This window comes from Urocampus carinirostris, chromosome 6 (genome assembly GCF_059441175.1).
Source record: "Urocampus carinirostris isolate Australia breed hairy pipefish chromosome 6, RoL_Ucar_1.0, whole genome shotgun sequence".
Taxonomy (NCBI): domain Eukaryota; kingdom Metazoa; phylum Chordata; class Actinopteri; order Syngnathiformes; family Syngnathidae; genus Urocampus; species Urocampus carinirostris.
In genome coordinates, this window is record NC_142354.1 from 32,695,565 (window position 1) to 32,717,608 (window position 22,044).

General features: G+C 39.6%; 1 protein-coding gene across 2 annotated transcripts in view; it reads right to left on the minus strand.

Moving 5' to 3' along the window:
• The window catches only part of col2a1b (collagen, type II, alpha 1b), a 66,012-nt gene that overhangs the window by 959 nt on the left and 43,009 nt on the right, over positions 1 to 22,044 (minus strand). For both annotated transcript variants that reach the window (XM_088338776.1, XM_088338775.1), the window contains 23 exons: positions 21,746 to 21,799; positions 21,232 to 21,276; positions 20,302 to 20,400; positions 16,246 to 16,353; positions 16,035 to 16,088; positions 14,641 to 14,694; positions 14,507 to 14,560; positions 14,372 to 14,425; positions 12,598 to 12,705; positions 12,435 to 12,488; positions 12,309 to 12,362; positions 10,939 to 11,100; positions 8,458 to 8,565; positions 5,287 to 5,394; positions 4,643 to 4,696; positions 4,461 to 4,568; positions 4,324 to 4,377; positions 3,167 to 3,274; positions 3,047 to 3,100; positions 2,869 to 2,976; positions 2,507 to 2,795; positions 1,538 to 1,725; positions 983 to 1,225 (listed from right to left, as the gene is read on the minus strand). In XM_088338776.1, coding sequence (XP_088194902.1) covers positions 983 to 1,225; positions 1,538 to 1,725; positions 2,507 to 2,795; positions 2,869 to 2,976; positions 3,047 to 3,100; positions 3,167 to 3,274; positions 4,324 to 4,377; positions 4,461 to 4,568; positions 4,643 to 4,696; positions 5,287 to 5,394; positions 8,458 to 8,565; positions 10,939 to 11,100; positions 12,309 to 12,362; positions 12,435 to 12,488; positions 12,598 to 12,705; positions 14,372 to 14,425; positions 14,507 to 14,560; positions 14,641 to 14,694; positions 16,035 to 16,088; positions 16,246 to 16,353; positions 20,302 to 20,400; positions 21,232 to 21,276; positions 21,746 to 21,799 — 2,322 coding nt within the window. The remainder of the gene's footprint in view (positions 1 to 982; positions 1,226 to 1,537; positions 1,726 to 2,506; positions 2,796 to 2,868; positions 2,977 to 3,046; positions 3,101 to 3,166; positions 3,275 to 4,323; positions 4,378 to 4,460; positions 4,569 to 4,642; positions 4,697 to 5,286; positions 5,395 to 8,457; positions 8,566 to 10,938; positions 11,101 to 12,308; positions 12,363 to 12,434; positions 12,489 to 12,597; positions 12,706 to 14,371; positions 14,426 to 14,506; positions 14,561 to 14,640; positions 14,695 to 16,034; positions 16,089 to 16,245; positions 16,354 to 20,301; positions 20,401 to 21,231; positions 21,277 to 21,745; positions 21,800 to 22,044) is intronic.

The window sequence follows — 22,044 nt, forward strand, 5'->3', positions numbered from 1 at the left end:
CTTGTTGTGACTTTTGCATTGCAATGCAAAAGAAAATGGAAGATGGCGGATTTGACGACCGGCTTGTTTTTAGCGATAACAACTTTCCAGGTAAATGCCAGAGATAACAAGCATAACTCTCGCATATGGGGTACTGAGAACCCACATGAACTCCTTGAACACCAGCAAGATTTCCCAAAGGAGACCGTGTTTGGTGTCAAAGAAAGCTGTTTATGGACCATTCTTCTTTGAAAGAGCAATAGTCAACAGTGATACATACCTCCACATGTTGGAAAACTGGTTAGTGGATAAATTGAGTGAGTCTGGTGACTTTATTTTCCAACAGGATGGGGCGCCACAACATTGAAGCTTGAGGGTTAGTTACTGAACACAGCACTGCCAGACAGATGCATAAGACAGTCTGGGCAGAATAGTGATCTAATGTCCTAGCCACCCAGATATCCAGACGTCACAATACATGATTTATTTTTGTGGGTATTTTAAAAATGCTTAATTAGTCGATGTGACCCGTACTCTACGATTTAGTGTGGCTAAGCTGAAGGCATGAATAACAGAAGCTTTTGCAACCATTGACAATAAAATGCCAAGATGCATTTTGCAATAATTTGATTATTGGCTTGATGTGTGTTGTGTAACAAATGGTGCACACATTAAACATATTTGTCAGTCCATGTAAAATTTAATCGTTTTTTGTGCTCGATATTACATATTGTCACCATGGGTCAATCAATCAATGCTGTACTTTTTTCAATACCCTTTAGGGCGGATCTACTTCCATAACCTAGAAGATTTAATAAAAAGAAAAGCCTCAAGGTAGGGCCTTTAGAATAGATCGGAATTTATTACCTAAAGGCTTCTTGTCCTCCTTGCAAGTTCAAAATCCATTAATGTATTCTCTCTTTATTTTCAGTGTCTACTTAAGTTTAAACTTATTAACTGCCCGTGTTAAAAAGATTTCAAGGCGCTATTTGCAAATTCCTACCGTGCATCCGTCTTCCATGACACTGTAGGTGAAGCGGCTGTTGCCCTCGGCACGTATTTCCACGTCATTGGAGCCCTGCAGCAGCACGGCCTTCTTCAGATTTCCGGCTGAGGCGTCCATGTAGGCCACGCTATTTTTACAATGATACGTGACGTTTTGCGACGCTTCGGTAGACAGAAGGCGCAAAAACGTCATCTGGATGGCGGCCGTGTTGGGCGCAAGGTCGTCGTCGCCGTAACTGAACTGCCGGGAAAGCCAACACAGAATGGTTAGATATTTCCAGAGTGTGAGTGGAGCGATAGTAAAGGAGGACAACCTAGAGCACAGTTGGGAAAACTACACCCTGTGGACAACATGCTGCACATCATGGCTTCTTAAACATTGCATGCCAAATGTTAAGAAAGATAATGATAATGTGTATAAAATGGTAAAAAAAGGACTACTAATAAAAATGTGTTCATTTGGTGCCACTCATGTCCCCAATGTTTCCAAAATTTAAATAGGTGGCTACTTTTTTCTTTATTTTGCTTTCCCCCTCATTTTGCAGGAGCTTACATGGAATCCGCCGTTCATGGTCTCTCCGAACCAGACGTGTTTGCGGTCTTTGCTCTTGCTGGACCACCAGTTCTTGCGCGGGATGCTTGGCGGTCTGGGGCGGACACAGGACTCGCCCGTCTCCATGTCGCAGAAGACTTTGATGGCATCTACGCTGCTTCCCTGGTTGGGATCGATCCAATAATCTCCTGCGGACCCACGCGGAAGACAACACCATTTGAAAACATATTAAGAAATTGTATTACAACCGTGCACAATATTTTGAAAATAATGTTAGTTGTGAAAGTTAAGTGTCATGTGGGTCTCATTCCCAGTATTTGGCTTTCGGGTCCAAGGAAGAAGCCCTTTTTGCCCTGTTGCCGTAGTGCCAACAGGTTTTTGTTCAGGAACAGTAACATTTTTACATTTTTGGTTGCCGCTCATTGCCCCCTGCAGGGGAAGCTTTTTTTCTGAGTGCTTTTGTAAATTTGTGGTTTTGCCACAGTAGCGCACCACTTTAAAAGCCCATAAAAGCCTGCGCTTCCTGTTTGCCTCTCATTTATAGTGATCAGGCTGCTCTTTCTCTCTCCCTTTGCCCTTTTATCAGCCTGGCAGGCGGGATAAAGCAGGCCTGCCAGTAGAAGAAGGGGTTAAAAGTGTGCCTGTCAGTCACACACTCGGCTATAGACTCAGTTGCAGAGGGTGCTGACTGAGAGGGAGAGCGGGTGCATTATCTGGGCAGAGAAGAAGCGCTTTCAGAAAATTGGTGGAGGAGGAAAGTATCGATCTAGGACAATGGTACAAATCTGATCCATGTACTTGTTTAGTATCAATAATTTCGATATTTGGATTGATCTGCCTACCCCTAATAAAAAAGCAGAATTGAAATGATTTGATGCTAAGTAAGCTTTAGCAAAAACTAAGCTGAGCTAAAATACCATTTTTTTCTTCCTCAAAATCTTCAACGCTAACAGCTTATTTTTAACGCACCACTCTTCCAGTCAGGATGGCAGAGCTTGAGGTCCCTGCAGGTACGAGCTGGGTTCTTCTTGGAGCCCTCAGGGCTTCGGATGTTCTCGATCTGGTTGTTGAGGGACTTGAGTGTGGCGTCCACCTCAGCGTCGTGCTGACGCAGGTTTCCGGAGGCTTGGTCAGCTCTCATGTACCGGAGAGGATCTGGAGCCTTCTCCGTGTGACCCAGTCCGGCAAAGGCGGACATGTCAATTCCAGGGCCTGGGGGACCGGGAGGACCAGGGGGTCCAGGGTTTCCGCGAGGACCCTGATAGAGAAATTCAGTCACTCATTTGCTTGGTCAGTAGATTGATTGCATAAAGCCTTGGGTGTGTACTTACTGAAGGACCGGTCTCGCCACTGCGTCCACGAGGTCCCGGTGGACCGATGGGTCCTGGCATACCGTTTGAACCCTCCTTACCTCCAGGACCAATCGGCCCTGGTGGTCCCTGTTTTAAAATTATACAATTTAAGCCACCATCATTCTGCAAAGTCAAGAAGAAATGTTGGTCTCCTTACTCTTTGTCCAGAAGGCCCAATAGGCCCAGTAGTACCCTGGTCTCCAGATTGACCCTAGAAAAGGCAAGTAGATGGTTTTTAATTGCTCTTAGTATCAAATTTAAGAAAGGGGCTGCTTACAGGAGGTCCGGGCAGACCCTGCAGACCAGTAAAGCCTCTGTGACCCTTCTGTCCTCTCTCACCAGACTCCCCACCTTCACCCTTATCACCGCGAGGTCCTTGGGGCCCCTGGGAAAAAAGTCACTTTATTCTTTGTGTTTGAGTTCTCAGTGTCTACGAGACCAGTGATTTTCAACCAGTGTGCCGGGACAAACGAGTGTGCTATAGGTCTGGTGTGCCGCAGGAAAATGCCCAATCTTCCATCCATCCATTTCATGCACCGCTTATCCTCACTAGAAATGCGGGGGTGACAGAGCCCATCCCTGCTATCTTCCGGCAGTGGCCATAGGACACCCTGAAGTGGTGACTCGCCAATTACAGGGGCATTGGTTCAATATTTTTGCGTTCTTCTAATGATCAGCTGAGTAGCTGTAACATTCATCCATATCAGTAGGTGGCAGTAGATGACTTCTTTTCATTGATATACTAATTATCTGTTCATGTGGTAGTACAGCATATTTTTTGACAAAGCCATTTATAATTCCACTGCAAAAAAATAATAATACACATTAAATAAACGAAAAATCTTGGAAATAGTTTTGCTAGTTTTAGTGAGTACAAAAGACATTTAGCAAAAAGGTATTATTTGGTCATTTTTATCAAAAAACAATAACGAAAAAACTTGAAAAGCAGGTTAAAATATAGTAAAATCCAAAATGTCAGAAACATATATTACTATATTCATTCAATAATAAAACAATTTTCATCCAAAGGTTTTGGGGTATGTTATAAATGAGGACTGTGGTGACATGTCTAAATGGAATGTGATACCCCTCTTTTTGCAATGGTATGCCCCAGCGGCAGTGTTTTAGTGGGTGACATTGTGTCACACTCCCTGGAGTTCGATACAGTTTGCTTCAGCATACACTTCAGATCATCATTATTTCTGCAGCTCATCCAGACATAAATGGCCCGCTTGGATGTATTAATATATATTTTTTGTGCAATGATTTAACAGACAATGATATCGGTGACAACAATCATAAAAAATTGAATGCAATCACATCTTTTGACCCACATGATACCAATGGTCTATTTTAGTATCACTATCCCCCAAAACAAGTGTGCCTTGGCTCAACAAACGCTGGGAATCACTACTAGAAAAAATGGTTACATACAGGCATTCCTCGGGCTCCAGCAGGTCCTGGAGATCCAGCAGGTCCTTGTGAACCCTAAGCATGACACACAAGGGAGAATTGCATTGAGATTTTCAAAAAAGAGTCAAGAATGTGACTACCGCCAAGCTGGCACTTACAGCCTCTCCTCTGTTGCCTTGTTTTCCAGTGGGACCGACTGGGCCGGTGGTGCCAGGAGCGCCCGGGGCACCAGGAGCGCCAACAGGACCGGTATTACCGCGGTCACCCTGAAGCATTCAAAAGCAAGGTAAAAACTTTTGACGACCAACTTAGTGACGACAGTTGGGATGTAAAGTTTCACCTTGATTCCGGCCGAGCCGTCTCTACCAGGAGGTCCATCAGATCCAGGATTGCCCTGTCACATGAATAATAGATTACTGGGCTGTTTTATGGATGCTCTTAAAATAGTCTCCCTTAACTACATACCAGGCCTTAATTAATCAGATATGTCTCCCCCAGAGTATATATCCTCCCATCTGATCATGTTTCAATTTAGATGTAGAACACAAGGAATGGCTAATCCTCTTTTATAATGTAATGGTAACGGTAGACGAAAAATCCCGATCATTCAGGAAGCGCAAGATATTTGGACCGTCCATTTATAAATGAATTCCTTTTTCAACTGCTTGTCCTCATGGGGGTTAGCAGACATTTTTGTGACCAACTTTAAAAATTTGCCAACCCCCGCATTAAAATATTGTTTTAGAAATACTGCATCACGTTGGCTGGCCTAAGAGTGCTATGTCCATTCTTTTACCAAATTAATATCAATAACAACAACGACAATTGTATTTTATTCTATTCTATTCTGTGAAATGAATGAGTGAATTAATTAATAAACGGCATTTTCTCTGTCCTCAAGTAGCCAATTCATGTCACATACACGTGCCAAGAGGTGTTTAATGGCCTGTGGACACCCCGCCAAGCTCCTGGCCTTTCACCAACCTCTCTGCCAGGCTCTCCTGAAGGTCCTGTGAGTCCGGGTGGTCCAACAGGTCCGGGGGGTCCTCGGTCTCCGCTGCCGCCGGCAGTTCCTTGTTTTCCGGGCTCACCCTGCAGAGATATGGATGTGAGTCATCGCATGCAGGCCCCCACTGACAGAAACGCCAGTGTTTTGAGTCACAAGTGTGCGTAAAAAGTCGCCGCCCTAACTTGTAAAAATGTGACGGGAAAACAAATATTTTTAGTAAAGTTGCTTGTAATCAAAAATTGTGCACCGTCACTTCTCCTGTCCCCAACCTTTCCTACTCTTGCACCTTTACATCATGCTCACACATTCATTACGGTGGTGATTCCCTCGATATGGTAAGTGCTCTTAATAAACTCATTTTATTGCACGAATATCATCTTATTTATTTTATTACAAGTTTTTTATTGTTTAGTTACTATTTGAATGTGTTTTTAGAGATCAAGACGGTGTGTTTTATAGTTATATAGGGTTCACTTTGAGGTTTGGAACGGGTTTGGAACGGGTCAATTAATTTTTTACAATTTCATATAGGAAAAATATGTGCATTACACAAGCAATTCAGGCTACAAGCACAATCCTGTAACAATTTCAGCTCACAAGAAGAGGTAAGACTGCTAAAACAAATGAGCTGATGCTATTTCTATGAAATGCTCTTGTTCTTTGACAGATTTGGTCAAATCACCGCAGCGCTTCCGTCTGCCAGTATTAAGAAGATGATTCATCCTTTTTACATTTTCATTGGATTGCATTTGGATTCATTAAAAAAAGACTTTTTGTCTTCTTTTACAACAGATTATAAATTTTGTGTAAAATGTTGGGCGTACATGCACAATTAAGACACCAAATTGAAATGGACATAAGCTTTATGAAGATAGAACTTCATTTATATGCAGTGTGTTCCTAACATTTACATTGATTGCCTTGAATTTTGATAACAGCCACTAAAAATGCTTGCTCTTTGAGAAATAGGCTTTTAGATGTAACAACATTTTGCTGTGCAAGTTTATGGTGTACTTTTTTGATTATTTTCATTTGGATGTTGCTTATAAACATCAAAGACCTTTTAATCCTTCTTTTATGTTTGTTTCTTTACGGCAGCAGCACAAGTGTCATAATAATAATAATAATAATAATAATAATATAATAATAATAATAATAATTTCCTTTGTATTGTCATTCTTTGTAACAATGTACACAGAACGAAATGTCGATACACCTGACCCGTTGTAGCGGGTCGATGCAGCCGCAGCCAGAGGGCGCCGCCATTATACCAATTAGGTATGTCTCGGTCGAGGCGCGAACCAGCGCCCTCCCAGTCTCAAAGCGGGCACACTACCATCTAGGCTACTCAGAAGAGCCCTCACTGCATTCTTTGACTGTATTTCACATTGTTTAAAACTTGGGCTATGTTGAAATAATAGAAAGAGCAAATTGGTCAAAAACTTTCCTAAATAAAGACAAAAAATCCTTATTACCATTGTCCCACTATATTTGTAACTCATGAAAGCTCGGTACAATGTTGTCATACCTAATACTAACAGTGATACTTATAGGTTTATTCGGTTTTTAATATTGGACACCTGCAATGGAGATTGCATAGGTTGCCAGTTCGTTATTGTTATTATTATACCTTCATTGTTGCTTGTTATTTTGCCTTTACATTTACATCATTGTGAGCGTCAGCCAATAATGTTGCTGTTCTCTGATATCCACGCCTTTTATGGCGGATCTGCTTTTTGTAACCTAGGAGATGTAATAAATGGAAAAGGCTCTGTGTAGGATCTTTAGAATAGGTTGGAATTTCTTATCTAAGAGTTGGGTACTCTCCTGTTTTCCTTTCAAATTCAAAACCCATTGATCTTTTCTCTCCTTATGTTGAGTGTCTGGTTGGTTGGATCCCTTAACCACTTGGGTCTTAGAGACACCATTTCCTTCGGTGTGTCTTGAGCAAGTAAAGGTGACGCCCAATGTTCCCTGTAATTTTCCACAGGTCTGAGCGTTCACACAAAGTCGGTGAGCAACGCTTAAAACAACAGTGAGCAACAGCAATCCCAAGTGTGGCAACTAAGTCATTATCAAACATGTCCAAAACTTGACATCAAGTTACATTTTGCTGAGTTTCCGGCAATGCAAAAAAAATTCCATTTCTTTTTTTTCCTGGTATCTTTTGTCGCTTAATACTAACAGTTTTGGGGGCTTATTTAGTCGGTTGCACGATACAGAACTGTATTTAATCAAATTTTTTAGTGGAAGTACAATGTTGGCAACAAGATTGACTTGGTATAATTGGAAATTTTTTGAATGCAACACAAACCGTTTCTTCTTTTTCCCTGTTTTTTTTCTATTTTTTTTTTTAATTCCTTTGAAAATTTTTCCTAGCTGTTACTTTTTTTCTTTTTGTTCTCTATTTACTTTTTTCCTTTCTTTCTTTTTTTTTCTGGCTTTTTTTCTGAATTTTTCCTTCTTTTTTTCTCTTCCTTTTGTTTCTTTTTTTCTCAGCTTTTCACAACTTTTTCATTTTGGTATTTTTTTTCTTTTTTGTTCTATCTACCCCCTTCCTTTAAGTCATTTTGTGGACAATTTTACATAATATTTGGTCGTGTAGGAATTAAATAAGCAAAAACAACAGTTTGGGACCCGAAAGAACTGGTTCTTTTTAGTGACCCGAGCCGAAGAAGCCGGTTCTCGAAAAACTCTACTGACTTTACTCAACTTCGTTTTCCTCAACCTGTGTATTTTTACCTTCATGCACTGTAACTTTGACTTAATTTGCTTCTTAATTAGCAATTTCGAGCCCTGATTTTTGTGAGCTTGGCTAGATTTTCTTGTGCGCGGAAAAGCTCTGGGTAGTGCGCAATTGTGCCAATATATGTTTCCGCGCGGTCTCGAACCGGGAACCTTTCGCATGTTAGGCAAATGTGCTAACCATTGCACTACGGAAACACATTGTGAGTGTCTATAAACCATGAACCTATCAGATATCATTTTTTTTTGCATGGACCAAAAATTAAAAAATCAAATCAGGATGTATTATGCTGTTTTGGAACTCTGAGAATAAGTCTAATCAAGAAAACTGGGATTTTAATTGCTGCCTATGCTCAACTGCAACATGTGTTCAAGATTCTATATTCTGTTTATATACTTACAGCGGGTCCGGGTAGGCCAGGGAAGCCTCTCTCACCACGCTGTCCGGGTAGACCCACGATACCGCGCTGGCCGGCCAAACCTTGAGGACCAGAAGGACCCAAAGCACCCTGGGACGGAAACAAGGATGCCGTTAAATGTTTGCCATTGCACATCAATTGTCAAACCACATTTATTTGTGTAAAACACACTTTTAATTTTTGATGAAAAATCAGTATACAAATTGTTTTCACTTTTGCTCAGCTCAAGCTAAGCACCGTAAGTGACAAATGTTGTTGAATACTCACAGTCACGATAAAAAATATTCATTGACAACTTAAACTGTGAAAACATTACCAAAATAATATTTACAATATGTATTTCATGCCCTTCAAAGTCTGATTTATCATCAGATACTCCAAAGAGTTAATTCCCTCGTCATGTTTTTTGGCTTTATTCATATCTTTCACTGGTTACTTTTAATGGTTATAATGGGCAAAAAAAAAAAAAAAAAAAAAATTGGAAATATTGTTTTTTGTATATAATGTTTATAATACTGGTTTAAGTATTTATGGTTGATCATGAAAAACCCTAACCCTAACCCTAACCCTAACCCTAACCCCTAACCCTGTAATTGGAATTGGCACAAAAGAAAGATTGGAAATTTTCTGTCTTTTTAGATATAATGTTTCTAATACTGGTCTAAGTATTTATATTTGATCATAAAAAAACCCTAACCCTAACCCTAACCCCTAACCCTGTAATTGGAATGGGCAAAAAAAAAATGGAAATGTTTTATTTTTGATATATAATATACTTATATATAAATATATCATGAAAAAAAACCCAACCCTAACCTCAACCTTAACCCTAACCCTAACCCTGTAAATGGAATGGGCAAGGGCAAAAAAGAAAAAAAAAGTTTGGAAATTTTGTGTTTTTTTTGTATATAATCTGTGATCCTGATACTGGTCTAAGTATTCATAGTTAATCATAAAAAAAACCCTAACCTTAACCCTAACCCTAACTTTAACTCCTAACCCTGTTATTGGAAGTATTTGTGGTTGATCATGAAAAAACCCTAACCCTAACCCCTAACCCTGTAATTATAATGGGAAAAAAAAAAAAAAGATTGGAAATATTGTGTCTTTTTATATATAATGTTTCTAATACTGGTCTAAGTATTTATAGTAAATCATGAAAAAAACCCAACACTAACCCTAACCCTAACCTTGTAATTGGAATGGTCAAAAAAATTGAAATGTTGTGTTTTTTTATATATAATGTTTCTAATAATGGTCTAAGTATTTACAGTTAATCATGAAAAAACCCTAACCCTAACCCTAGCCTAACCTAACCCCTAACCCTGTAATTCGAACGGTCAAAAATAAATTGAAAAAAAAAAAGAAAAGTCTACAGACTGGACGTCAGTTCTTCTAAACATTTACTGCCTTTTAGCGGCGGGAGGGAGCATTTGGTTTGTATTTATTAAAATATCATAAGTATTGATGAGCAAGAGGCTAGCTTTTCTTTGACATACTTAGAAATCAAACAGGAATTTAGTGTTTAGCGATCGCGGTCTGCGATATATTCGAATCCATGCGCAAATATAGTAAGCCGTAAGCCCTTGTGTCTAACGCGCAGATAAACTTTGAGTTATTTTCTCGGCAAAGAGAAACGCATGTTCAGGGTTGGGTAGGGTTAATTTAACTTGGTTACTTTTAATTACTTTTGGATTACTCCAATACCAAGTATGCTAATAAAAGACAAAATAAACTAAATATGAATAAAATTATGACTCACAACACGTGGTAAGCTTTCTCTACTGGCTTTGATCTCTTTGATCTCCGGCAAAACTAACATAAAATGCGAAAGAAACAAAATGAAAATAAATCCAAACAGCTTGCCAACATCATTTTTGCCATTCCATGTGTTCCGTTACTCCCCAAGCCTGCACAAAATTTAGTAATTTTATTCATATTTAGTTCATTTTGTCTTTTATTAGCATATTTGGTATTGGAGTAATCCAAAAGTAATTGAAAGTAATCAAGTTAAAGTAACCCTACCCAACCCTGCACATGTTATACACAAATAAATACTGAAATGATGTTGCATTGGGTGACCTTCTCAATCCAATTTCGGTTTGGGAGGGCCTGACCACAGAATAGAATACGAATACAGCACGTACATAGCGGATGGCAGGTGAATCAGTAATCATTTGTCAGATGTTATTTTCTGGACAGGCCTCTCGTCGTCTGCCATTGTAAGCGTGTGTGCGTCTGACGAAAGCCGAGGGGCCCGCCATCAATCTGTCAGTAAGACGGCGCCGTTCTCTTCGGCAAAGGCCTGCTATTACACTCAATGACAGCTGGCTGAATTAATGGATAGAATCGTCTCTCTGCACCAAAGACGCCACTTACAAAATTGAAACGGACATTGAAAAAAGGCTCGCTGGTATGCCAAACTACAAAAATAGCGCAGAAAGAAAAAAAGGTGAGACTCACAGGGGGGCCGTCCTCTCCGGCATCTCCTTTTTCTCCAGGAGGCCCAGCAGCACCGCGAAGTCCGGCGTCTCCTTGTCGACCATGGGGGCCGCCGTCTCCTCTCACACCCTTAGGGCCGTCTTTGCCAGAAGGGCCGGCGGGACCAGCAGGTCCTGGGTTGCCCTAGGACACACAGTAAAAAATATGCTTTCAGAGTGACTCGTGTAAGTGTAAGATGTTCAGATTCACTGGGATTATAATGTCATTAATCAAACCATGACGGACTGTAATCAAAATCAAAATAGATAAATAGATACTAACATTCATTTAGTACAGGGGGGGTGCTCCGCCAAGGGGAGTGTGGGTGCGTTTGATTTCGGAGAACTATTCTTTTAGTTTTTCCAGAATAAAGTGCATCAACACCTCCACTACACTAGGGCGCAGTAGCAGAGTGTTTTGTTTATTTATCCTCCACACGGTGCATTTAGCACAGAATATAAGCATTGAGTATGAAGTGTAAACAAAAAGCAGACCCTCAAGTGACCCCATGAAAAAAAAATTAACACAGATGTGGAAGAAACGAGGAAAACTGAAAAATAAAAGTCTCCTCGGGAGGCTAAGACGAGGAAGTTTGACAAAGCATACGTAGCACTTCACTGCGACCACGGAAGGGGCCCGAACAAAGGCTGGTGTGCTTGCAATGTTGGCAGCGGACAGCACGAACCCAAATTAATTAAGCTTTCATTTAAAGACTTTACACCCCAATCATGCCAATAAGACGCATACATTTTTTTCAGAGAAATGTTTGTTTATATTCCACATAGTTCGTCTCTCAGTGAGTAAACATGGACTGTGTTGTGTTTGTAAGCTTTATTATCGGTAAAAGAGGGGATTTGTAATCAATAATGAGGGAGGCATTCGGCTAAGGTTGCGAGATATGCCGAAACGAAAAAAAAAGAATTCGACTCTAGTGACCATATTCCAGTTATAAACTAGATATCAGAACAAACCCCCAAAAAGATAAAAAAATAAGGGTTTATTCGAGGGCGTCTAAGAAATGTACTTGTGCGCAAATCATGTGTTATTCTGCCGCCATGTCCTGGCTTAAAGACATGAATACAGCCTTAAGTTTTCAAATGCTGCACCCAATCTTTAACAAAACATCGATTGATTGACATTTCATGATTTTCGCTCTGTTTATCCAGATACAAGGTAGCAATGAGTTCTAAATCAACAACTCTACAATACAATAAATTAAAAAAAAAACTGAAAATGGGCTGACTGGTAAAAAGCTGGAGATGAGCTTAGTCCCGTCCGATTGACTGTCTAAACACTTTTCACAATAAAATACCACATGAACAATTATTTTGGATATTTGTATGGCAACTTACATTAGGACCAGGGGGTCCGACTCGGCCTGCAGCTCCAGGGAAACCGGTGGCGCCCTGAAAGACAGCAAGGTAATAAAAGCAAATCCAACAGAAGTTCAGTAGAACTGAAGTCGTGAGATCACTCACAGAAGGTCCCTGAGCACCACGGGCACCTTTAGGTCCAGAAACACCAGTCGGGCCCTGGAAAAGAAATTAATATTATCGTCCGTTATTTGACCAGATTTGGTCGAAATGGTTAATTCCACAGATTAATATAGTAATAGTATTATCTTTAAAATTGGTGACTCACGGCGGGCCCTGGAGCACCAGATGGTCCTTGTGGTCCAGGAGCGCCAGCATCTCCCTTCTGGCCAGACTCTCCCATCTCTCCCTTAAGTCCAGGTTGTCCATCTGAGCCCTGGGGGAGGGACATAAACAGATTTCAGTCGTCTTATTGACAAGGCAATTAACTCAGGCTGTCTTACAATTGACTTTAACAAGTTACCCTCTTTAAAAAAAGCGAGGTAAAAATAAATGAATCAGAGGATATTTCAACATTGAAAAATATACTTCAATTTGATGGGGAACCTAATGTAGTAAATATTCAGCAAGAACTAATAGAACTTTCGTCATTGCTCGCTTTGGGCAGAACACGCACGCCAGCATAGATGACAGACCTAACTTGCGATTATCTAGCAAACGTTAGCAAGAAATTGGCTTCGAATCGGAAAACCAAATCTCTCCTTTGCTTCTTTTTTATTCCACCCAGTGACGGTGTGTTTCACAATAGACGTAACACCCGAACTTGACAATTGTTTTTAATTTCCATCCGAGAAAAAATCCACGATTTCTTGGACGATAGGAATTCTCGTGATCCGATTTGAGAGCTATACAGACCAGGAATCCAACAGGGATCGGATTTACATCAAAGTTATGGTAGGAATTGGATCATTCCTTTGATCTTGACTGTGGACCACTGAACTTTGAGAAACCAGCGATAACCACGGATTTAGGAATCCCTGAATTGGAAAACATTGAAATTGTGTTTTCATTGCTAATTTGGTGAACCTTATCGTCATTCATTTGAATCCATTTGAATTGTTGATATTTTAAGTGTATTATTGTGTGAATTTTGACACGAAAACAGTCTCATACGGATTCTAAAACCCTATCAGTGCACATAAAATTACATTTTCGCAACTAAAATTAGAGTACAAAAGCGGTCATTAAACTGAAGTAGAAATAAGATTGGGTTAGTAAACGAAGATAACCAAATTTAGAACTTGACACTCAACATCTTAAGCCAAGTAAGAATGTTCTTTTACTCTAATTTATGTTAAATATTGTCTATTGTCCTGTCTTTTGTTCATTACATTGCCGGCTTTTGTTCAAATTAATTTTGACTCTTGTGTTTCATCTTATCATTTTACCACTCATCAAACCTAGAACTACTTCTTCCTCATGCCATGAGGCTCTTTAACTCCACCCGGCAGAGTAAAGGCCCACATTAAACCACACCACCTACATTGGATATTACCGAATCTTACTGCAATATGTATTCTGTGTAGCACTATTTAGTTACTCTATATAACACGCTACAGTGGGCATTTGCACGTCACACTGGGTATTTGTATATTGTATTCTTTTGGCTTTATTATTGTACTGTTCTCAGCTCAGGGATGCTGCTGGAAATGTGAATTTCCCTTAGGGGATGAATAAAGTATCTATCTATCTATCTATCTATCTATCTATCTATCTAGTCCAGTAGCTTTTCTTCCCTCTGCCTCACAGCATAGGCGCTACATCGCCCAAACAAATTTCATGAATGACGAATGCGTCTGGAGTAGAACTGAACTGAATTGAAAATCTGCAACCCTTTTAATTAAAACTGACTCATTTACAAGTGAAAGTGACAGTAGGAGACTTGTTTTTGTCGCATCTCTATTTTGAGTGCGTGTGGTGATAGGCCGCGACTGCTATAAATGGCAGAAGAGCGGAAAACACAAGGACAATGTTGTGCGTCATCCTGACGTGAGTTCGGTAATTAGCCATGATAATATTGCGCCCGTTTCCGTGGTACTTACAGGGGGTCCGGCAAATCCAACAGGGCCGGGAGGTCCAGTCTCACCTCGGTCACCCTTTCGGAATACAGAAAACGTGTGAATGTACAATTAGATCGTTTTGCATTGATTTGGCGGGCTTAATGGGGAAACATTTACAGGAGCACCGCGAGTGCCAGGAGCTCCAGAAGGACCAGCAGGACCAGATTCACCCTGTCAAAAAGCACAAGAACCGCATTTTAACTGCATAGTTTTCAAGATGAAACGTGTATGTGAGGAACATTCAAATATACCTTTTCCCCATTGGGACCGCCAGGACCAGGTGGGCCAATGGGACCAGTAAGACCCTAAAAATATAGATTAAATAGATGATATTTAATCAAGTATTTACTTTCTGTTGTCATTATTAATAAGTGTGATGACAACATTTAAACGTCAGAATTGTGTTACATATTGTAAGCATTTCTCCTGAAGAGTCACCCATTTTTATAAGATTGGAGATTGTTTTCCATTGTCTTGTTTTGCCGGAGTTTAATGTATTACTTACCCAAATTGCTCAATAGTTATTGGACACTATTGACAATGAAACAAGATGGGAAGTGTTTGAGCGTGTGTTACCTGAAATTAAATATTGTGATTAGAGATATTGTGTATTACTATTTAGCACTTACTAGTAGTAAAAAATGTACTAAATGCAAAATTGAATATTGCTATTTGTGCATCTGCAGAGAAAACTTCTATGACAATAAAATACACAAAAGGTTTCTTTTAAAAAGGCTATCTACTCCTATTGGAATCTGACTACAACTATAAATAACCATTTTTACCCTCGTGGACATTTTCTCAACAATTACAGCCTGCTCATCCTATCATTTTCTGAAGTAATTAGAAAAGTTTATTCACTCTGCAGCCTTATCTACTGAGTCACCAAATTCATGTTACACAGTGTGTGCCAGAACTCAGAACAGTTTTGCACAAGGATACATTTTAGAGTAATTTAAGCCATTAAATTAGAACAGAGGAGTCACAGTCAAATGCACAGAGGGACAAATTAAAAGAAAAATGCTACATGGTGACTTATTGAAGGTTGGAAATCTTTTAAATGACGCATATACAGCAGCCTAGTGAACCGAAATGAACCCACGGAAAAACCTATCAAATATATTTCAATATAATTAGATAAATAAGCAATATTTTTAGTGTTCTATCAGTAACTTTTAATTCTAAACAAGAACAAAAGATACATTTATTTTGTGTAATAATGTCCATTAAAAAATGAAAAATAAATTGAAAAAAACAGACAAAATTATTCAGCCAGTAGCCGTTTTTATTCTAGAAAAAGTGGGTGAAAAAACACAAATAATAACAATTCTCTATCATTCGCTTAACTGAAATATTTGTTTAAATATAATTGATTTGAAGCACAATAAAGTGCAAAAATCTATTGACCAAAAACAACGCTTTCTTCAAGGACATGTACAGGAGAGAAATACACAATGATTTTTTGTTTTATAATACAATAAAGTGGTGACATAAGTGACATATGTGGTGTAGAAGAGAATGCCTTTGGGACACTATGGCCCCGAATGTGACCTCAGTGGTCTGCCGGATTCAAATACGCAAAAAGTTTTCTAGGAATATAGAGCTCTATAATGGTGATTGGCTTTTCACAGTACACTAAACTCACCCTGCCACCGTCCTTTCCAGAAGCACCTTCTGGTCCTTTCTCTCCAATGTCACCCTGTAAAGGTTAAAAAACAACGCAAAAGATTTTATTCTCAACTGTAGATATCCCCTTAAATCCAAATCAAGTCAAGTCACATTTATTTGTATAGACCTTGATCACAAAAGGTCTCAAAGGACTGTAAAGGCCACAAACCCAAGAGAATGATCCTTACCCTATCTCCTTTGGGTCCGGGAATTCCGGAGCCCCCTCTCTCTCCAGGCATTCCCTGCAAACCCGGGGGTCCCTGAGCGCCGCCTCCTCCAGCAGGTCCGATGGCTCCCTAAACAGTAAGAAGAGTTGGAGAACATAATGATATAAAGCGGTAGCAGTATTGGTAACAAGAAAATCGATAACCAGATTCATGCTAGAATTTCTGAGCAGTTGTAGGCGCCCTGCACACGATGAAAAATAAACAATTTTTTACGGATTTTCAATACAATTCACCGCTTATTTGTATCTAAAGTATTAATTTATTGTAGGAACTTCTAACTCATGCACTTACAGCGTGAATATAACAAATTAAACTGCGGACCTTGTTCAAGCTGATAATATTATGATAAGATGGGATCCAAGGGCATGAATTAGGAACCAATATCAAACACTTAATGTTTGGTCTCCACTAATATTTAGTGATTTATAAAATAAAGGAGTTCAACATCCTGTTTACATAGCAGCACATTGGGGTTAAATCATGTTTTCAGTTTAAGCGCTGACTCACATGACCAACGTGATTGGCTGTGCCTTTCTCATACTTCACATAAGACTTGTGTTTGGTCTCTAAAAGGGTAAAATTGTCCGTAAGTCCTCTAATAGTGCAGCTAATTTCAGAATACAATCGTTAGATTAGTTGTTAAATTGTCATGACACAATCATTTTTCTCTCTCTCATGATAACATAACTACGTTAATGAGGCATTTTTCCACTACTATGCTTTTGCAATTGTTAGCTGTGCAGTGGTCGCTCACCCTCGAAGCCTGAGTGAAAGCACTTGATGCATTGCATAATGACGACAAGAGACAAAATGTTTTTTCCGATTATATTTTTATAAATCAGAATCATAATCATAATTCTGAGGAAACATTGAGAAGTAAGGTAAATGGAGTTTTGAAGAGTGTGTGAAGTTATGTGTGAATGTTGGGAAGAGTAAGGTGATGAACTGTTCACGTGATGGAGTGGGCATGGTGTTAGAAATAAGGTTGCACGGACAGGTGCTGGAAAAAGTTGAAAGCTTTAGGTACTTGGGTTGTGATGTGGCCGCAGTTGGTGGTATGGAGTGCGAGGTATTGCACAGAGTGAATCAAGGAAGCATGGTTTCGGGTGCTCACAGTGATGAGCAACAAGAGTATGAGTATGGAGGTTAAGAGGGGACTGTATAAGAGTGTGATTGTACCGACTGTGTTGCATGGTGTAGAGACTTGGAGCCTGAACGCAGATTTGAGAAGGAAATTAAATGTTTTTGAGATGAAGTGTTTGAGGATTATGGTAGGAGTGACAAAATTGGATAGATTGAGAAATGAAACTGTGAGAGGCAGAACTGGAGTAGTCGTGGAACTGAGCGAGCGTGTGGATAAGAGAGTACTCGGTTGGTTTGGACACATGGAGAGGATGGATGAGAAGCAAATGTTGAAGAGGATATACAAAGCAGAAGTAAATGGAAGGAGACCAAGAGGAAGGCTGTGATTGATGTGGATGGATGGTGTTATGAGTGCACTGCAGGAAAGAAGTCTAAATATAGTGGAAGCTAGAGCTCTTGTTGGTGATGGGAATGAGTGGAGAGGTGTTGTAAAAGGATAGTGGGATGTTTAGACGTGTTCTAAGGGATAGGCAGGGCACCCGTATGATGCGGCAGGGGTAAACCGGTTAAAGCTGTCGGGCCCTGCTGTTGAACAGAAGAGTGTGCTGTGTCACCCTGACCCGAGTGACATGGCCGCTTTCTGGTGTCCCGTTTCATCTGGAGGGACGGAAGTATGACCAACTTGGGTGCCGAGGTGCTTCACTTGTTTGGGTGTTTGGGCATTTGGGTTGGCCAACGTTATTTTCTTTGTGTTTTTTGCTCCTTTTTCCCTTTTTTTTCTTTGTTTTTGTATGTCTTTGTCTTGCTGTCGGTCACCCCTCTTGGGGGATATGGCCAGGGTAGATAGATAGATAGATAGATAGATAGATAGATAGATAGATAGATAGATAGATAGATAGATAGATAGATAGATAGATAGATAGATAGATAGATAGATAGATAGATAGATAGATAGATAGATAGATAGATATTTTTATGGAATTTATGGGTTGTATGATTGAAATTATGCAAAAAGTCACTTCTTTGCTTGGATTCCTGTAGTTTGATACATTGAGAAAGATGATTTTGTCTATTGATTGTTACTTTTGATTTCTGGACATCAGCACCAAGTTATTCAATGTTTCGCGTTTTAACCTTTAAGTGTGAGTATGAAAACACACGTGTGAGGCATTAGTTATACAGTAATCCCTCCCTGTAACGAGGTTCACCTTTCATGTACTCACTGCTTCACAGATTTTCATTGTGTGCTCTGAATTCTGTTTGACAAAAACAGTTCCTAAGAGAGTAGGTTCAGCAATCCCTTGCTGTCTCATAGTTTACTTTTTGTGGTTTCCATACTTCGCAGATTTTGATCGTGCATTGTGTTTTGCAGATAACTCTCACAAGCCACCCCTGCCAAGCCTAGATCTCCCCAACGCCAGACCCATTACCCATGAAACAGTTGACCTGGAGCAATAAGTCGTGGGAAACCGCTATTCATGATATTTGTAGAACAGATACATGGGTCATTTCGAGGATCCCCAATGCTAGCATGCAGATAGCTCTCTAGATCGCTTTCTTACACTATAGGGGAAACTCAACAAAGTCTTTGTTCTATTGTATAATGACAATTATTCAACTGCAATTCTGTGTTCTGTGATTTTTTTGTAGCTCTATAGTTGTTATTTTGTTACAGTTGTGTAACATCGTGAATTAATATTTACAGGTACGGAACAGTATACTGTACTTAAATTTGTAAAACAAATGCTTGAGCCTGTAAAAAATGTTTGTTCTTTGTATTTAACTGTATAATACTGGTAATTGTAAAATAAAATAAAGGTTTTTACGTCATGGATTTTGCCTATCAAGGGTTCTTTTTGGAACATAACATCTGCGATATACAAGGCTTCGATGTTCAGAATGTCAACTTACTTAACGTAAACTTCGGACTATAAGCCGCTACTTTTTTCCAAGTAGGGGGGGAGAAGAGATTTTTTAAGGGTTATTGCTCTATCTTCTTTATTCATTATCCATTATCCATTATCGGTCAGTTCATAATACGCTACAAAGCCTAGGAGCCGGGACTCTTACTCTCAGCCAAAAGGCCAAGCTAAGGTCCTAGCCCTAAAGCCTTGCTGCGATCATTGAAGTTTGGCTTGGATTAATTTCGTGATTATTTGATGTGGGTGCATGCGGCTTATATACAGGTACGGCTTGTGTGTGGACAAAATCGTTTTTTCCCCTAAAATGTCATGGGTGCGGCTTATAATCAGGTGCGCTCTATAGTCCGGAATTTACGGTAATACGTGGTCGTTGTGGCCATGGGATTGTTATGATTTGCTCTACATCCATGCGAAGACGAAACCTATGCCCTTGATTCTTGCAGAGCAGTAGACTACCAACATTAAGGCTTATCCTACTATCTTATCTGGTTTTATCTTCTCTGCTCCAAAAAGGTGGAATTAGATCCCTTCTACAAACGCCTTAGAACACTGTGCCCTTGTGGAAATGGATTCCATAAAACAGCTGAGCTGTACGACTGTCATCGTCGTGAGCAGTTGATAAAACTCAAGCGACTCACTCAGACATCAGGTTTATCTTGTCTTAAAGGTCCCGCAGTCTGACATTCAATGCAGATAAGGATATTATGTGAAATAACTGAAAGCGTGAAAGTGTTATCTGTTCAACCGTGTTGTTGCAATTAAAAAGGCTAGACGCCAGGCGGTAAGATTAAAAACACACAGCAGATTGCACCTGTGTGAAATTGATTTGTATTTAAATAATCAATGTTTGCCGTTGTGTGATTTCAAGGCTTAAAACGAGGATTCTCTTCATAATGTTTCCCTTGCAAGGAAAAACAGCGAAATTGAAACTCAGCAGTCGATTATTGATCTTAGATGTAATAAATGGACAGCTGAGCTGTGTTGCACTTATGACTCATGATGACTCACTCACCTTGGGGCCGTCAGTTCCAGGGGTTCCGGGCAGACCTCGGGGTCCCTGAAGGCCCTGGGTTCCAGCTGCTCCTCTCTCTCCAGGGAAGCCTCGCTCTCCCTGAAAACGAGGGACTGATTTTGGTATTACTAATTATCATCATTAAAAAAAATCACCAAAAAGATGCATAAATACATAATTAAATAGAAGTCTCTACATCTTCAAGACATACAAACAGGGTGTTTTGGTATTTTACAGGAAAGTTAAAATCTTTTAAACCATAAGAATTAGCAGGTGGCATTACATTTTAAAAATGAGTCAAGTTCCTTCCATTTTTTGCATGTATTCGATTTTCTTAAAGGATTTTCCACTTGTTAAAGAAAAACATTCTGCAGAATTAAAATGTTCACTGTTTATTTGAGTAGAAAAACAAGATATTCTCAAGGTCATGCAAATAGCCCAGTAAAACCGCTGAGATCTCAGGGGTAGTAAATATAATACTGTAATGTACATAGTGTTGTACTGTAGTTACAAAGTTTTAACTTTTGCTAGGATTATCATTATAGGGTAGTATTTATTTGAAAAAATAAGTTATTTTTTTGTAATTCTCTGATAACAAAGAATTGACTTAATATTCAGAATGCATAATGTTTCAGTGACTAAAACAACACGTTCAATCTGTTAATATTGTACCGCAAACACGGGTATCTAAAATAATACGTGTGCATAGCCATATGATTAAGCATTTTGTCGTGGAGTTAGGCTAAGTAGACACTGGTAAATGGATGATTTCAATACATGACATGAAATTCATATTGTGTTCCATATATACTTTGACAGATAAGTTCACCTGGGAAAATTTTTAAATGAAAAGTGTTTAATATTTGCCCAACTGTGGCTTGTTGGTTATCACAGGTGAGTTTTGTTGTTGCATTTATTCTGTCAACATACCCTGGGCCCAGTAGCTCCAGCACTTCCGCCTTCTCCTGGAACTCCCTGCAGAAGGAAACAGGAAGTCGTATAGTTGGAAACAGGAAGTGGGTATTTAATTGTTATTTTAATGTTATCTGTCAGCTCAGGAACAGGCGGAACCCAGTCTTGTTGCAGTGTTTAAAGACAAACAATCAGTTATTATCGCATTGATATGATGAAAATATAAGGAATATGTACATTACAATGTACACACAGACTAAAAAGGTCAAAGAAATAATGAACAAACTGATTGCATCAGCCATCTTATGTCAGATAAGAAAATCAATAGGATTCCTTCTTAACCCAAGAAAAAAACACAGGACATGTGTGGTAAGATTAAAAAAACCTGACATGGAAGGCAGACTGACATAGGGCAAAAATCAAGGTTGATTGTCCAATCTTAGTCTTGGTCCCTTAGGAATGATTAAGACCGTCCTCAAGCTCCCGAGTGGCTGCTAGACATGATTGACTAACTGCTAAGTCTGCACTTTACCTGATCTCCAGGCTTGCCTCCCTCACCGGGGGGACCAGGTGGGCCAGGTAGACCCTGTATTGACACAAAAAAATCATCACAACGTGTACTAGCATACGTCTATATATCGGTATCACAATCGGATATGCTAAAACAGTAATATTGCAATAATACATAGGCCAGCTACTCTCCTGTTATAATTAGGCAAGAGTTTGTGGTTAAAGGGACAGTGAGTATTATTTGACCTCTCGGTGTTGCTATATTGTGTCGTGCAACCGAAAACGAGTGCTAAAAGCATGAGGTAAAATACAAACTAGAGA